Raw genomic sequence first — 18,952 nt, forward strand, 5'->3', positions numbered from 1 at the left:
AAAAATACGCACTTTGCAAAACATAAAATAATGCTTTAAGCCATTAAGTCGATTGTTTACCTTGGTAAAATATGGTCTGGCGTAAAAAAAACTATATCACAAGGACGTATAGGCAAGTTTTCACAATTATTTCTCATTTAGTTACATTTTTTTTTATAAAAATACGGTTTATTAGCCTTCAAAAACCATATACAGCTGCGGTCAAAATAAATCTTAGTAGTCACATACATAAAATGGAATGGGTTAAAAAAGTGCGTGTAATCGCTTTTATAAAAAATTTTATTTTTTCCCTATTATAGCCCAAATGTCAAACAAACAAACCCAAAAAAAAATCCAACATTTATCTTATCTCGGTAAGGTAAAATTATATTTAGAAAGATTGCAGCGAATTTTGAGCGGTCAAAAAATTGGTAGTGTAACAAATTGTAACAAAAATTTTGGCAAAACTTTTATATGATTTTATTTTTATTTTTACATGAGGTTTTGTTTAGTATTTACATTAGTATTTAGTTGCATGACTCTTATTCTTTAGATTGCAGCACAACGGCGTTGCATTGAGTCAACAAGTTTTTGGCATCTTTCAATCTAAATCTACTCCCATGCGCTCTTTACAGTTTCCCATAGTTGCGTATTAGATGTTGGCTTGCGTTGAGCTACTGCCTCCTTGACATCAACCTACAAATTTTCAATGGGGTTTATGTCTGGTGACTGTGGCGGCCATTCCATTACGTTGATCTGGCTCTCCTCAAACCATTTTAAACATCTTTGTACGTGTGTTTGTACGTGTGTGCTGGAACGTCCAAACAAGCGGCATTTCGTCTCTCTGGCATATGGCAGCATGATGTCCTCGAGTATATCAACATATGAAGCGCCAGTCATAATTTCCTTAACCCAATCAGCCCACCCAATGGGTCCCACGCCTAGCCAAGAAAATCATGCCCAACCACAATGATAGAACCACCATGCTTTATTGTTTTTGTTGTATACTTTGGCTGGTATTCGGTGTTAGGTGGTCGTCTTACATATTGGCAGAATCCCTTTCCACCATACAAAACAATCTTCGACTCGTCCGACCATAAAATGTTGCGCCATTTGGTCGAAGGCCGATTTATATGTTCTTTGGCGAATCGTAGTCTCTTTTCTGCATGCGTTTTTGTCAACAGCGGTACTTTTCTTGGACTGTGGGCACTAGGCCGGGTCAATTTGTGGGGAGGCAAAAAAATCGCCCATTGCTCTGTGAAAATCATATTCTAGGGATCAAAATAAGAAACTTTGCCAAGGAACCATACATCTAAAACGAATTCTGATGTCCCCCAATTTGGGTCGAACTTTTTAGTTTCTTTTTTATAACTCACTTAAATTAATTTTTTCATTTACATATCGTCCCCTTAGTATAACAATAGCCTATGTGCTCATAGGCTATTATTTTTTTTTATTGAATTTTTGGATTCTCCATCGTCGATTTTATATGTGGTCAAAATTTTATCAAATTCTATTTCCACAAAGTGGGTCAAAACGTCAGTCAAAAAATAATAAATATTTACAGACATAACGAGATTTGAGTGAGAGCTACTTTCGACAAAAAGTTTGAAATTCATTTTCTCAAAACATCAAAAAATTTATAGGCTATTTTAATACTAAGGGGACGATATGTTCTGACTAAATAAATCTCTTAAGAGAAAAAATAGATATTATTATTATAAATAAATAATAAATATTACTATAAATAAATAAAAATAAAGAAAAAACATAGCCATTTAGCTAATTTTTTCATGTAAAGGCCAAAAATGGTGATATTTTAATATGATTGTATGGGGAACTCCCAGGGGAGTTCCAGGGGGTGTGCCACTGGCATGGGTGGATCGGCCGTCCAAAGTTAGTGGGGGTCGGTCATACATTTGGACTCGATTAGAGCACTCTAAATGGGTCAAAGTGGGATTTTTCAAAATTTGCGAAGTTCGACCCAAATTGGGGGGCATCAGAATTCGTTTTAGAGGTATGGTTCCTTCGGCAAAGTTTATTATTTTGATCCCTAGAATACGATTTTCACAGAGCAATGAGCGATTTTTAAACCGGCCCGCCCTAGTGGGCACCCAGGTCGTGCTTAAGCAAACGCCGACGAACAGTCTCAATGCTCGAAAACACTTTTGAGGCATCTTTTATCTCAGTAGCAGTCGCAAATGGAAACTGCTTTGAGTATCTGACGATAGACTTAACTTCTCTTGCCGACATTGCTAGCTTTCTTCCACGCTTTTTGCCACTTGGTTTGTACTTGATGGCATTACGTACCATTGTTGGTGAGCAACTAATGATATTTTGCACTTCTACATAAGTTTTTGCATTAGCAATCAATTTTTTTATGAGGGCGCGTTTCTCGGGTGTGCAATTTTTCCTTCTGGACATTACTGAATGCGGAATAATAAAAATTTGGACATTAGCGACAGAATATCAATTTACTAAACTTATCTCACCGTTTTTTTTTTTAATTTTCACAAAGATAGTCGCGATAATATTAATTTTTCACACACTTTTTCACGCACTAAAAAGCCGTTGCAACAAAAATTTCATGCAAAATTAACGAAACCAACAGGTAAAGTTTACCAAGTGATTGCATAACTTGAAGCCGACTTCTTAATCTAACGGATTCCACAGTGGATTGCGAAAAATTGTTGTGATAAAAAAGCGCAACTGTATATCTAAGGTATCAACTGTGCGCAAATTAAAAAAAAATTTTGAGTACACAGTTTTATAGCCCATGGAATTATAAGATATCATAATAAACTGTCGTTTTTAAGTGGCGGAAAAATCGATTTGATTTTTGAGACATTTTTTTTTTTTTTGTTTTGTTAACTTCTCTCTCGTTTTAAGCTGCCTTTTTCTTCTAAATAAAAAATATCGGGCATTCGTTGCAAAGGAATCAATTTACGGCTAACAAATTCATAAACGATGGCATCACGTGAAAATGCAACCTTCATTTCAAGACAACTTTAAAGTCAGAGACGAAAATCTTTGTCTGTAAAAATGGCTATAACCAACGTCACAAAAAAGTACCTTCAGCTGATAGTGTTCTTGAAATAAGAGTATATAAGGTCTAGGCCTATTTTAGTGGGCTATACCACTTAAAAGAATGCATTGCAGCCGCATATCGCAGAATGATTTAGTAGAGTTATTTGCTGTTCCAAAAATAATTATTAGAAATAAATAAATTTCAATTTTTAGTTGATTTACATTAGTAAAATACACATTCAAATAGATTGAGAAAGAGAATGAAGAATGTATAATATTTTAGTCAACCTGGATTTCGGACTTCTCAACTAAAACCAAGTCTTTACTAGACTGCTTCTCATTTTGTGACTAGTCGCTTGTGAATTGAGGCTCATGTGAGCATAAAAGAACTGAGAATTTTCTATTTTATACTATAATTTAATATAAAGGGTCTTTCAAAAGATACGCCTAGATGTCGTTTTAAAATAAAATATGTGAAAATTTTGATTCTTGCGGATTTCACTATTATTTTTACTCAAAATATGGCTCTTAACAAACATACATAAATATGTTAAAAATTACATCAAATCACTGTCCACCATGAGCACGCCCTCTACAGGTAAAACCCACCAAATAGTCGCCGTCGTTTCATGAATGTCTGGTTTTTGAGAACATAAAGTAATCGATGTTGAAGGTTGTTCAGCCACACTTTGCGCTACAGCAACAATTTTCTCAACAGAACGTCCAGTTTTTGGTCTGCCAGCTCTTTTCCTAACCTGATCTCCTACGCCGACGACTGCACGATAATAGCGTCGGGCAATGGCATTGATGGCCTGTGCGCCAAGGTAAACGATTACCTTTTCGCCTGCCTTTCTCGCTTCTTCACTGCGAGGAGCCTACAACTTTCCCCCACAAAGTCCACGGCGACCTTCTTCACCACCTGGACAAAGGAGGTCAAATTGCAATTTAAGGTAAAAGTCTACGATACACCAATTCCGTCTGTTAGTAACCCCAAAATCTTGGAAGTTACCTTCGACAGTTTGCTCCACTTCCCAGCGCGTACAGCCGTTATTTCAGTAAAGTCTAAAATTGCAACAAGATTCTCAAATCGCTTGCCGGCAGCACTTGGGACAAAGGCAAAGAAATGTTTCTATCGACATTTAAGGCAATAGGCCAGGCGGTTTAAACTATGCTGCGCCTGTCTGGTCGGCTGGAACCAGTGATTCGCAGTGGATGAAGGTACTATATATATATGAAAGGACCTAAGCCGACTCCGAACTGCAGATATTTTTATGAGGAGCTTTTTCATGGCAGAAATACACTCCGAGGTTTGCCATCGCCTGCCGAGGGGCGACCGCTATTGGAAAAATGATTTTCTTTAATTTTGGTGTTTCACCGAGTTTCGAACCTACGTTTTCTGTGTGAATCCGGAATGGTAGTCACGCACGAACCCATTCGGCTACGGCGGCCGCCTATAGACTTGACTGCCTTAGGACTGCGACAGGATATCTCTTGATATCGCCACTACAACCTCTGCACGACGAGACCCATATGCTCCCTGTAAAGGAGCTTGAGCCTGAGCCGCCTCCCAGGCACGTTAGGAGGCACCTCCTCAACTACGCGGACGAGATCCCGGACAAAACAGACCGACAACTACTGAATCGGACAGTGTAAGAGTCTCCAGATGAATGTTGTTGATTGTCTGTTCATTCCCATATCCGCCGGTTCCACGTTACCATAATGACTCAGGTTTTTGCCGACCAAGGGCTGCCGCCCCAGTAAACTAACCCTGTCTAGTGTACCGTACCTTTTCCTATCCTCGACAGAACCAGTTTCTTGAATTTTTTTCACCAATCTCTGAATTCGCGACTCATTCGGATGATTGTTTCCTGATTGTTACCTGACAAATGTCAAAGGTGGCATAAAAAAGGGTGCCGTCTAGAAATTATTCACTACTGGCATCTAGGCGTCAGTTTTTAAAGACCCTTTACTTATTTTTAAAGCAAAGGTACACAAAATAAATGTCAACTCGTGTGTTGAAAAACTAAAACAAAACATCATTTTTCAAAATAATATTTAAGAAATTTCTAAAACAATAAATTTTTAAGCAAAAATAGCGAAAACACATTTTTTCTAACGATTCTCATCACTAAATGTCATTAAAAATATGTATTAATACTCTTTTGCTTTTACTTTTTTCTTAATCTTTTGCGCCTTTTAATGTTTACATTGAAATAAAAAATTAAAGATTTGCTTAAAATAAATTATTTAAAAGCCATCTTTCTGCGCTCATTACTCATTATTTTAATTTTATGAAATTCATACAAAATGACGTGGACCCACTTCGTAAGTTTATATCAGCAAGAAGAAATGCAACAACGCCAAACACACACAACTGCCTCGCCAAGCGCCCCCATTGCCCCTCCGTACACCCAGCCATGGCAGCTCTCCAACGCTCACATTGTTAGCCTATTTTTAAAGATGAAAATCACCACCGCCGCCAGTGCACAGCGTCAGTGGCCGTGCTTTGTACACTCGGAATTGTACAAGTTGTATTCCCGCTAGCCTATATATTTTTGCGCTGCTTAGCAAATGTATTTTTGAAATCCACCGTTAGTAGATACATACATGAACGAACAAATTTTCTGAATCAAATGAAAATTCTCAAACAGCTGTTGCGTTTCGACGGGGCGACTACGCGCAAATATTGCTGACTACAAAATTATTGTGAATAAATTGTCGTATAAAACGAATTAGGAAATTTAGTGAAGAATTAATTTGAACGCGAATGTGTAAAAATTAGTCCTTAAATATCATCAGATAATTGGTGCATTTTGGTTATAACGAAGTAAATACGTTTCAGTGAATTTTTGTGAAAATTTTCGAAACAAAACTCGACGAAGCGACAAAGAAATATAGTTTAAGCGTTTTTAGTGAAATACCGAAAGAATAACTTAAGAAGTTAACAGTAATTGTTGTAAGTGTTTAAAAGCGATGTTCTAGAAACATCAACCATCTACGTCAAAATACAAAATTGTTAAACTCGATCAGCTGAAATATCAACACAATGCCTTTCGTTGCACCGAAGAGCACAGCCACCAGTACCACTGGTCGCACCACCTTTCGCCCGCCATGGGTAAAGGACGACACGACCACCAATGCCAAGCCCACAGTACCATGGGCGAAGAAGACAGCAGCTGCAGCAGCCGATAAGGATAAAGAAAAAGAGAAGGAGAACGGCGAGAAACCCGGGTCTACTGCAGCGCTCAAGAAAACCGCGGCACCAGCAGCCAATTCTATTGCAAAGAAAGCAACAGAGACAACAGCGACGACCAAGAAAACTGCTGAACCTCTTAAGAAAGCTACAGTGGAACCAGCTAAGAAAGTGGTTGCGCCCGTTAAACGAGATGCAGAGCCCGCTAAAAAGGTGGTGGCGCCGGTCAAGAAAACGCCAGAACCTGTAGCTGCCAAAAAACCCACAATAACGCCTGCGTCCAAAACAGCTGCTGCTGTAAAAAAGAAGGAACCAACTCCGTCATCATCTGAAGAAGAGGAAACTGAAGAGGAGGAGGAGACTGAGGAAGAAGAGAGTGAAGAGGAGGAAGAAAGCGAAGAGGAGGAAGAAAGCGAAATAGAGGTGGACGAGAAAGAGCTGGAGAACCTCGAAGGGCTTTCCGATCTTGAATTCTCCGAAAACGAATTTACACAACCCTCGCTACGCCTGGGCGTTAAGCTCAAGAAGACACCACAAGTCAAGAAGAAGGAGAATGAAAGTGAGTTATCAAGACGTTTTTCAATTGAAAAACCCAAATTACGGCCAGTCATGGTCAAACGCGATAAGTCAATGAAAAAGGTAGAAGGTGATAGCGGCGATGAAGAGGAGGAAAACGAAGAAGAACACGAACGTCAATTACGTTTTAAATTAGAGAAGCCAAAATTGCGGCATGTGAAACGCGAAGAGAAGCCCTTGCCAAGCAAGAGCACCGAGGATATTATGAAAATACGGCCAGTATTGAAAAAGGTATCGAAAATCGATGAAATACTCAAAGAGCCGAAAGAAGAGCCAAAGCCTGAATTCAAAACGAAACAGTTGCGCAAAGCGCCGGCAATCAAACGCGAACCCAGCATTAAAAATGGTGAGTTTTTGTGCGCACAGTGAGAGGGGCGCACGAACGACCCCAAGCGGTACAAAGCTTCACACTTAATTTATTTTTAATTAAAAAAAAACGTTAATTTAAATATTGAAAGCAAAAGTTAACCAACAACGAGAGTCAACAATTTATTGCAAGCGTTGAAAAAGATGGCACAGTTCAAAAAAATATTTTAGTGATGCAACTTAGATGAAATAGCACGTAGAATTAATGGAACGAAGGCTTCTCCTTGAAAGGCTCTCCTAACCCGGCTGTAATATAAAAAAAACGCTTGATTAACCCTAACAAAACTGCAAGCGCATACGTTTCGTAAGTAAAAATCTTCTAAAGATAGAACAGGAAGTGTTTTAAATATATATTTCGTTCTGTCGCTTGTTTTGGACGTCCGTATTGTCTACCCGTTATTTATTTATTATTTTACATTTTGGTCATCGCTCATTTCATTTCGAATACACACTTTTGCTAAAATATTTTGAAATCAAAAAAAAAAAAAAAAAAATCTAAAAAAAAATATAATAATTCAGGAAGTAGAAATAGAGACATTTGAATTGAACAGCCAGTGCTAAGAACAGCCTACAAATGAGGTCAGAATATTAACACTTTTTTTGCTTACACCTATACATACATATACGCCTGCTTGTACACATACACTTTCCATTTTCCACAGGCGTAGCAATACACAGCTGATGCGGGTATTTTTTCGCTAGTTTTCGAAATTGTTGGTGTCTGTGCGATATTTGAAGTGGTTTGAAATACTTTTTTATGCTGCTAATGCGCGTAAATCATTTAGAATTCTCATTTTTAAGAGCCACACATTCTGATTCTTCACAGACAGCTTACCACCCACTCTGCTAAGCATTTGCTAAAAGGAACATTTGCTTTCGCTATCGTCTTCTTTATTCTATTTTTTGAAACTTATTTGTTGAAGAAAAAACAATGTATGCAGTGGGTGTTCAAAGCTGATATGCGAGGAGCAATTGGTGGTTAGTTCATGTTTTGATTTTTTAACGCAATAACAAATAATATAGGCAGAATATAGTTTACAAAATTATATTAAATAAGCTTCGAGCAATTCTGTAATTGGCGATATTTTCAAAATTTAATTCCCGATATCAAATGGAATTTAAAAACTTCCGCGGCGTTTACGGTTTAAGGGGGGAGCCTGCTTTAGAGGCTTCAAAAAATCGATTATTTCGTGGATTTTTTTAGGAAGGAAAGAAATATTCGATTGAAACGAAACTTTCGGGTTTTATTAATATATTATATATTTCAAGTCTTCTCAAATTTTTTCATTAAAATATATATCATATTATGCGTGGTACAAGCACATTGCCGAGGCGCCTCGAGCATGCATGTGTCGTGCGACGGGAAAGATGCAAATCGCAATTTTCATCTGAAACCAAAAACCCCCAAAAAATTTTATTTTAATATAGTATAGCTTCTAGTTAAACCAAGAAAATTAAACAAAAAGTGAGAAATTCAAAAATTATGCGCTAATTAAAAAAAAATCATTTTTTTGGAAAAACAAATTCACTTTAGATTGTTTAAAAAATGGGTTAATCATAACTTTCTTAAGGTTTTTTAGGTTCAACTAGAAGAGAATTTAATTCCGAATACAATCAATGTTATCTCGCTTCCATAGGACGTTTAACTTTTTCCCTATCCCAATTAGGAAAAATCGTAAAAATAAAAAACCGAGAAATCGCGCGTCTAAGTTTTTGTATCTACACCGGCCGCTCGTATAGGTATGTACCTGCCCGACGCTTGCTCACAACAATTCCTTCTGTAACTCCGAAAATATTTTGAATTTGCTTCTGAAATTTTGAGCACACAGTCTTGGATAGTTTGGGAAGACATTTATGCAAAACAAAAAAAAATCGATTTTTTGAAACCTCTAAAGCAGGCTCTCCCCTTAATACTAACTTTTCTTTGGCATGCGAATTGGGTATTTTCATGCGAGATATACTTGATATTTTCATACTCTTCAACAATTTAAAAAAAAAGAATAATAATAAAAGTATGTGTATAGTTTTCCCTTTTATTTGGTTTCCAGGAATGCTTATTGAAAATTTCCCACCAAATAATTGTAAGTGCTCCATGCACAGTATCGAGTAAAATGTAAAAATGTTAGAAATTGGATATCATCAGTAGATATAGTGGACTAGATTTTTGGTAGATAAAAATTAAATCTGCGAAACATACGCACAGCTCAAACAGACTATGTAAATTTTGGGGAAAAAATTGGTGGAATAAACTCACTCAGACAAACAAAAAATAAAAAAAAAATCTGACAGCAAACTAGCCTTTTGTGAGCTGAAAAGTATTCTAAAGGCAGCACAAAAACAATTTAACAAATAAAAATAAAATAAAATATAATATACATATATGTATGTGTGTACTGTGCACTAGATGAATTCCATTAAATAAATATACTACATAGATTGAAAAAAGCTCGAATAAATGCTGAGCCAGAAAATATGCAAAAAAATCATCATCATTGCATTGAAATTCAACTAAAGGGTTTTCCAATAAGAGGAGTTATTTTGATATTCAAAGAAGAATGCTATTTTTTAATATAAATGATCGGATCTTTATTTCTTTATAAAGAGGAAGGTATGCCGTTAATAGTGGAAAATAACATCAGGCAAATGACCATCGTGGTGGCAACAGGACTTACAGGTCAATATCCTTTTCATGAAATTTTCCATAACCGAACTGCAAAGTGGCTGTCCCATGTCCTCGATAGACACACGAATTCACGAATTCCATCTTTGAGGTCTTGAATCGACCCTGGGCTGTTGGCGTAGACCTTCTCTTTCACGTGGCGCCAAAGAAAAACGTCTCAAGGTGTTAAATCACAAGATCTCGGTGGCCAATTGTGTTCACCTCTTCAAGAGATAACACGGTCCGGAAAATTTTCCCGTAAAATATCAATGGTTTGGTTGCTTGTGTGGCACGTAACGCCGTCTTGTTGACAATACGCGTTGTCCAGATCAATACCATCCAATTCCGGCCATAAAAAATCGTTAATCATCTCTCGATAGCGGAATCCATTTACTAATAACAGCTGTTATTGGAAAACCCTTTACTATGAAAAATGCATATGCCTGAAGAGGATGCATCATCAACTAGTTTCTCTTTAAAATTCTACATTCAATATTTTCCAATAATAGTCCCTCTATTAGAATGATAGTTCCTTTATCTGATTTTGCCTTTCAAATTGTGGGACACTCGCTTTTATGCCAACTCCGACCGGCCAATCACGCACGAACGCACTAGGCTAGCAACCTGAATGCGCTTTAGTTCTTCTTTTACTTGTTTCGGTTTCAGAGACGACGGTTGTTTACGGGACGACCATCTTAGATTTAGCTGGTGGGAGCAGCATTTAATTTTCCAGCCGCTTGCCACAAGACAGACACTGGTTCGGGCTAAATACTAATTGAAAGCCGGCTCTTTCTCGCATTTTTCTTTTACTTGTTTAGGTTTCAGCAACAAGTTTTAAAAAGGAGCGATAGGTTGTTAGCGTAGTTTCCCTATTCGCACGACGGGACGACCATCTTAGATTTAGCTGGTGGGAGCAGCATTTCATTTTTCAGCCGCTTGCCAGAAGACATACACTGTTTCGGGCTAAATACTAATTGAAAGCCGGCTCTTCCTCGCCTTGCCGGTGATGGATTTGACTTTTTAGTTTTTATAAGTATAAGATTGTACAGAGCCCACTGTCCAAACTACTACGTTCGTATCGCACAATATGCTACTTGTCCGGAACGGTTTATTTGTTAGGAAAAACGTATCCCCAACCTATAACCCGTCCGATAGCCCGCAGCTCGACAACTGACGGCGAGCCCAAGACAACTGAACTAAAAACGAAACAAGAACTGGATCGAAGCAGACAAAAACCAATGGACATGGAAATATGACAGTGAAAATGGATTGGTGATACACTGCGCAAGCGAGCGACCGACATAAGTCAAATAGCGCAGGGCTGGAACCCACAAGGATCGCACCGCAGGCGACGCCCTAAAGGATCTTGGTGACGATGAGGAATATTTAGAAATTGACGAATCTCTCTCGTGAACTCAAATTAAGACGAAAGCAAGAAGTAGACAAAGCCAAAGCTGGAGCGATAGCAAATAATAATAATAATAATTATATTAGATATTTGACATTAGACTCGGGTTTCCCGATCGGCAAATACTGAAATTTGGATTGTTAGCATAGCCGAGTAGAAAAAGCTACAGTTTGGGCAACACAGCATCCGTTTGGTAGAAAGTTTTTCATATTTTGAAACGTAGCCCAAGCAGATATATTTCGCGTCGATATTGAGTTTCTGTTACTTGTTTGACCACGAAAGATATGTCAGTTTGAAAACAACAAGTAATTTGAAAACAAGCCAGACAACGAGCCACCCTATATAAACTATCCTGCATACAAAAAACATACAGTATTGTGCAAAATCTAAACAACCTTTTCCAAAAATTAATTTACTCGCTCAATTAAAATTTTCACTTATTTTTATAGTTGATATTGGCTCAGAATTATCACAAACTTGAGATCATATTTTTCGGCAGTAGTTTCTACCAAGATTTCCAAAAGATTTCAAAGAATTATGTATTTTATTAGCTCCTTCAACTTTTTAATTCATTAATTTAAGTCGTTGCCTTTCCACTTAACTTTTTTTATTACCGATTTCTTTTGCACTGTGATCCTCGATATGTAGATATGTATTTGAATTTTCAAAAATTTCAGGCTTAAGCTGTAAAGAAAAAAGGCGATTACATATTAAGGAAAGGTATTATCTTACCGTAAAGGTCATTTCAGGGAATATATTACACTCAGCTAAACCCCCCCGGTGTTGTTAGATGCTTCTTATATCAGCCGCCTATCTCACATTTTTGCAATTCTCAACCGGCTGAAGGTACACGTGGCTATACTATTCTAGATAGATGACTGAATTTCCCATTCAAGTCAATTCGCAAGCTTCTAAAATGTTTAATGGCAACTGGAGCCTCCGATCAAATGAGTTCGGTATGAGAAAATGTGATTCCAATGTGAGAAATTGTATTAAAATAGCAGTTGGCTAGTGTTGCTCCCAAGAACTATTCGAGTAAGACTGTATGATGCCAGGGGCGATTTTTTCTCACTTCCCTTACTGCTCTTTAAAACACATATCTCGATATAGCAGATTCTGGCTGCGGAATACGCAATAAAAAATATGCTTATAATAAAATACGATATCTGAAATATTTGTATAAAAGGGATTTCATTGAATTTTAAAGTGTACAAAAAAAGTTAAAAAAAAGTTAAAAAAAAATTTAAAATTAATTTAAAAAAGCAAAAAACAACAGCGTTTCAAAGTCAGAGTATGTTGTTCGAACACTGATGTGAAATACAGCAAACGCTTTCAAAAACAAAAAAAAAAAACAAGCACCTCAGTGAAAATTTAAGTAACAAGTTCTTAAAAGTAGTAGTTTCGGTACTAGTCCGAAATGGACTACATCATCTGTGATCAAAAAGAACCGGTAATGTTTAATTTAAATGAACCGCGCACGTAGATCCGGTCCACATTTTTTTCTTATGTCGGTAAGACTGTAAGACATACATCTGTCATTTTTTAGCGCCATCGGATCATTAGTGTCTGCCTGACCGGCCGGAAATGTGAGCACACAATTCTTGGATTTTGCATGATGATAACGCGCCATCGCACTCGAAGCCGCGTACATACCTGTAGACATCTATAGGTAGGTATTATGTGAGGTATACTCTCCGATCTGACGATTACCGATTTGCCCTCTACTCTTTCGCAATACTATATCCAAACAATGTGCTCTGATGAAATCTAAATAGGCCTTAGATTGTAGATAATATATTATGCCATCTTTCTTTCCCGTACTGAGCACAGGTTTTTTTTCGCATCTTATCGAGATGGCATTGTTTTCCAAGAGCAGTTGTATTGATGCCTCTGAGACCCTTTTTTTTGTTGTTTTTTGTAGTCACGAGGTGTAAATCAAAATGTCAGAAACGTCATTAAAAATGCCGTCACACCAATGGTATGTGGGGCATGCTCCCACTAACACTATACCATTCCTCCTCCTCGGCTGATTTCCATCCTGGGACCTCGTTAACATATCTTCAAGGTGGAGCCGCGTTTATGTCAATTGACACAACATATTCCTGCGTCCAGGTTCCGCTTCTGTGGGCGTTAAGACACTTTACGCCATCGATAGTATTTACTCCTCCCACTGCTTTTTCAGCCGACTTTGGAGGAAATGAGGCCTCTGAAACCCGAACCGCAGAGTTGAGAGCATACCTATCTCAACTCTGCGTAGATAAATTTTGCAGTCTGAAGTGACCCATGGGGTGCCTAGCTTGTTCTGATTGAAAGATTAGTATGGTGTTCAACTTTTTGAGGTTATAGATTCCCAATAAGATCTTTGCCCCATGTTATCTCACTGCATGTTGTCAGTGAATTTCATTTAATATTTTCTACTATTTCTTAATTCATGTAATTTCGAGTCCTATTGCGGATATCGCAAGTTTTGTGGCTAATTTAACAGCTTCCTTTTTCGATGTCTCTATTTCTACGATGGTGCTCATGTAACCCGGAATCCAAAAGAGCTGAGCAGTTTAAAAGCTTGCGCTTTAGGGCTAAAAAAGATTTATCTTCAAGGGATAACAGAGCCTAGAGGGCAGCTTGACTATCACCATGTGATGTCGGTTAGCTAGTGCAGCATCGACCTTCTCAAAGTAATCTTTGGCCGACCGCGACCTCTGCTCCCTTACGGGTTCCAGTCCAGTGCCTTTCTCGTGAAGCTATCTTGTGGTTTTCTCAATATGTGACCTATCCATCGCCATTTTCTGTGTTTGATTTGCCTAACGATGGGTTCCTCGTTCGTTAATTTCCACATTGCGTCGTGACTGATGGTGTTCAGTCAGAATACCAGATGATACGGAGGATTATGTTGACGAAATATTGTAGCCACTGTGTGATGGTATTGGAGACCAGCCATGTTTCACTTTCGTGCAGCAATACTGACTTCAGATATGAGCTGAATATTCGCAGTTTAAAGCGCCTGGAGATTTACGAATTCGCCCATACTGTATGCATTCGCCCGAACGCCGAAATTGCTTTGTTTAGCCTGCGGTTTAAATCTTCATCTACTCCGGTATCTGTTGTGATAGTGCAGCCGAGGTAGCAGAAACTTTCGACAAATTCCACCGGGCACCCGTCAACCGTAATATGTCTTGCTTAATTGTTGTTGACTCTCATACCTCCAGTCCGACTTCGCTTGCATGTCAGTGAGTTTCTGAGAGAGGAAGCAGATGTCACCGGCAAAGTCCAGATCCTCGAGATGTCTGGATCTGACACAGTACTCTTTTGCGCAGAGTCAATTGGCTTAAAACTTCGTCTAGAACGATAGAAGGGGTGACAGGGGACAACCTTGCCTTACGCCTGTGTTAGTGGTGAATGAGTCGCTGTGTAGCGGTTGTGTGGTGGTAGCGGTAATTGTGTAGCACTACCAGTTCGGAGTTCTCGTAAAGGGATCTGATGAGGCAGATTATTTTAGCGGGAACTACCTTTCTACTCAACAGCGACCATAATTGGCTCCTACACTTTTTATTACCTGTTTGACCGCTACAAATAGGAGCGTACGTCTTGATGTCGTTCCACAAATGGAGGGACCTGCAGTTTAAAGTGGACTCCGAGCAGCAGATGGTTTCTTATGAGTAGCCTTTTCATGGCGGAAATACACTCGAAGATTTTCCATTGCTCGCCGAGGGCCACCGCTATTATAAAATTTTAGTTCTTTTATGTTTGATACTTCAGGTAAATATATTAAATTGCGTTTTTAACCAAAAAAAAACACTTTAAAATTTAGCCTAGTGTAGAAAAGATGTGATTAGATGTGACAAACCCCCTTTAAAGATGTTCATGTATGGTTGAAATTGGTTCAACTTATACTTTACTTCCAGCCTAATAAACAATGTTATTTGTAACTAGTGTTTGGTAGACGAGAACTAGTCCCTAATGAACAAAATTCCAAAATTTACTTTTTTTACAGGGGTGTTTTTAATATGTAGGTGCATAAATGAATGTGCGCATTGCACATACACAGGTGACAAAAAGAATGTGAAGAGCATTGCCAGAATTTTATGACGGTCGACGTATTTGAAACGTGTGGCGCGCTACGCCACTTCGACAATAGTGACTATTGTTATTGTAAAAAAGTGCTACCTTTTTTCTGTTTAAACTGCAGTTTCAATTTTCATTGCATCTCCTTTGAATATACGTTTTCATTCTTTTTTACCGGCAATGCTAAAAAAATTTAAAGTGGAATTGCTGGTTGGATGCTATGAATGGAAGAATTGCACTTCGTCAGTCAAGCGAATTCTATATATTTAACTCAAAGTAGAAATTTCTCAATTTTTATTTGGAACGCAGTCGAAATTCAGCACACATATTTTCACATTTGATATTTTTATTTTATTTTCTTCGATTTAATGCTTGAAAAAAGCATCAGAAGCTCTTACACGCTTGCACGAAATGTTTCTATAATAAAATTATACCTTTAAATGCACTCAAATCTTTACCAAAAGAGCTGCGTACAATCGAGAAATGTGCCTGAAATTTTTGTCATCCTAGGTGCAAATAGAGGAATATATGTATGTATGTGAACTACTACACACACACTATAACACAGTCAGTGCCCACAAATGAATGACGGCTGATGGACTTCATCTTTTTTCACACTCTGCCATACTTGACTGATCTGCACACTCGAAACATAAAAAGAACCCTCAATACAGTCGCATATTCAGGTATTTCAGTTACAAAAAGAAAACGGCAACAATTATTAAATTATTGTTAATAATTCAGAGGCAGCAGCAGCAGCAGCACACAACAAAATGTGGTTGCATTGATTCAATTGTGGCTTTTGGTCTGCTGCTGTGGTTTGCACCAACCACATGCTTAAATGCACAACACTACAAAAGCTTTCTGCCACCACCTCTGTCCATCCATGATTAAGGTTGGACAAAAATTCTATCAAAAATAATTTTACTAATGAGTTTTGTGGCTTGCGGGTGTTTTTCACTTTGCTGTTTCTCCCCGCATATACTAAATGCAGGCGGTTGCTCTCTCTCTCTCTCTCTCTCTCTCTGAATGTCCGTCAGGTTATGAATTTTATTGTAAATTCAGTTGCGTTTGGTCATCAGTTGCATACTCATTTTATATTTTATTCGGTGACTGCTTTTGGTAGTACTTGTATTTCCAAAGCCGGTAGAAAGTGAAGGAAACTGGTGCAAGGAGGAAAATAGTTATTCATTCTAAATTTTTACCTTGGGCAAAATGTGAGTAATGAACTAATGCCTTCAAATAATTTTCGATATTGCTAAATGGAGTTTTTTTTGTGTGAAATTTTGCTATTTTTGCCAGAGCACTTAAGTTGATTATAAAATTGTATAAATAAGATTTAAATATTGCAATTCAAATAATTGATTAAGGAGCACGAGGAAAAGGGAGTAAATTATTGATTGTTGGTTTGCACTCTTATTTTTGTTGTTGGCATCTATGTATATCTATTTTATATTATATGTATGTATATCTATGTCAATATTCACAAGTCGCTTAGGAAATTGTAAATGTGGAATAATAGAAACATTGGCAGGTTTAGAGGACCAGTTACTGCTATTTACATTGTGTTGCGCTACAAATAAAGGACCTTCGAGCTTTATGCCTCCAAACGATTTATGATTCTACAAAACGCTTTCTAACAGAGGTCACTTCCGCCGGATAAAGGCAAACCTCAGAATACATTTTTTTTGGCATGAAAAAATATTTTTTGGGAAAACAAAAAATTCTAACAGGTTTTATTGCACAAATCGTAAATGAAAATATTAAAAAAAGAATAATTATAAAAGTTTTATAAATGAAAATTAAGAAAAAAAAAATTGTTTATAAATAAAAAACCAAAAAATTTCTAACCGGTTTTATTGCGTAGATCATAAATGAAATTTAAGAAAAAAATATATATATATTTTATAAAAAACCGAAAAAATTCTAAAAGGTTTTATTGCGCAGATCATAAATTAAAATATTTAAAAAAAGTTTTATAAACCAAAAATTCTATCAGGTTTTATTGCGCAAATCATAAATGAAAATATTAAAAAAAAATATTTTTTATAAAATGAAAATATAAAAAAAACAAAAAAAAATTTTATAAAAAAAAAAATGTTTGTAAAAAAAAAATTTTCCCACAGGTTTTCTAAATCATAAATGAAAATATTAAGTAAAGTATATATTTTTTTTTTAATTCTATCAGACTTTATTGCGCAGATTACAAACGAAAATATTAAAAAACAAATTTTTTGAAAAAAAAAATACAAAAATTGATAAAAAAATACCAGATATTTAACTAAAAAATGTGTAAGCTGTAATTCGTGCAAAATGAAAAAGTGTTTTCTAATAGCGGACGCTCCCTGGCAGGCAATGGCCAACGTCCGAGTGTATTTTTGCTACGAAAAAGCTCCTCGTAAAAAAATCATTTGCTGTTCGGAGTCGATGTAAATCTGTAGGTCCCTCCATTTGTGGAACGGCCTCATGACGCACGCCACAGACAGGAGAAGGAGCTCGACCAAACGCATATCAGAAGTACACGCGTCAATTATTTATTTATTTATTTTTATATATTTATTACATTTAAGAATTTTATTCATACATATGTATGCATGAGTGGTTACAATCTGTGCCACTGCATCTAAATAGTTTTTTTCTCAAATTCTGTGATGAATTAGCTTTTCATTTAATTCAGTCAGGTCAGACAATCTTCGCAAGAGGAGCGCATATTTAGGGACCTTTTCGAGAGGGCAATGAAGTAGATTAAAATTCCGAAAAAGGTTCCCCATTGCTCATATATGCGATAAACTGTATAAATTATAATACTTTTTTTAAGTATTGTAATATTACAAAAAGCCGCTACACGACTCTGCTTTGACTTTTTTTTTTTGAAGGGTGTATGACCAGATTAACTGCGCCTGCCATCTTTATATCAAGGTGAAACAAACTTCTTTGATTGGCTGTTAAATAGCTATTTATAAAGTACTGATTTCATATTTTTTGAAGTATTTTCGAACATTTCGTCAAATTATCAGTCAAAATTTGCTCAAAATTGTGGAAATTTACTTTGAAATCTATTCGCCAAGTTCATCATCGGTCCATATTTCTTTCAACATGGGGAAGGCGCTGCCGTTACGGTGAATGACGAGCGATTGAGCCATGCTGCCTGAATTTTTGTTTCCAAAAATTAATCAGCTAAACAGCGGCCACATTTGGTTCCAACAAGGCGGCGCAACTTGCCATATAGCGCTCTTAAAATCGATTTATTGCAATATTCAAGTAACCACTGATGACTGATCGAATGGACCATATAAAATTGTATGAAATAATTGCTTAAGATATTTTATGAAACTAGTTTTTCAGGTGTTATACAGATGTCTTAAGCATAAAAATAAATTTGTTGAGGCTATCGTGGCCTAACTCTTTATTTGAGACAGCAGGATAAATACATTCTGTCAAAAAAGTACCGGGAATTGTTCAATAAAACGAAAAATAATTGTTCAACCATCAAAATTTATTTTGTCGCCTTCAAAATAGGCTCCATTCGATGCAATACACATAAGCCAGAGATTAGTCCAGTCATCAAAGCACCTTTTAAACACCTTTGAAGAGAACTTCTTCAGTTCCTTCAGCGAATTCTCCTTAATGGCCTCTATCGACTCAAAGCGGTGTCCGCGGAGTGGCAATTTAAGTTTTGGGG

At 37.0% G+C, this 18,952-nt stretch overlaps 1 protein-coding gene across 10 annotated transcripts in view; it reads left to right on the forward strand.

Moving 5' to 3' along the window:
- LOC128863468 (glutamic acid-rich protein) overlaps positions 1-18,952 on the forward strand; it is a 65,749-nt gene that overhangs the window by 13,129 nt on the left and 33,668 nt on the right. For 3 of the 10 annotated variants that reach the window (XM_054102649.1, XM_054102641.1, XM_054102658.1), the window contains exon 2: positions 5,849-7,121. The exons of 2 other annotated variants lie outside the window; for them this stretch is intronic. In XM_054102649.1, coding sequence (XP_053958624.1) covers positions 6,053-7,121 — 1,069 coding nt within the window. In that variant the 5' untranslated portion in view covers positions 5,849-6,052. Of the gene's footprint in view, positions 1-5,475; positions 7,122-15,710; positions 16,488-18,952 lie in introns of those variants that run through there. 5 more of the 10 variants (XM_054102634.1, XM_054102668.1, XM_054102676.1 and 2 more) reach the window with 5 other exon arrangements.

Source organism: Anastrepha ludens, chromosome 2 (assembly GCF_028408465.1).
Source record: "Anastrepha ludens isolate Willacy chromosome 2, idAnaLude1.1, whole genome shotgun sequence".
NCBI lineage: Eukaryota > Metazoa > Arthropoda > Insecta > Diptera > Tephritidae > Anastrepha > Anastrepha ludens.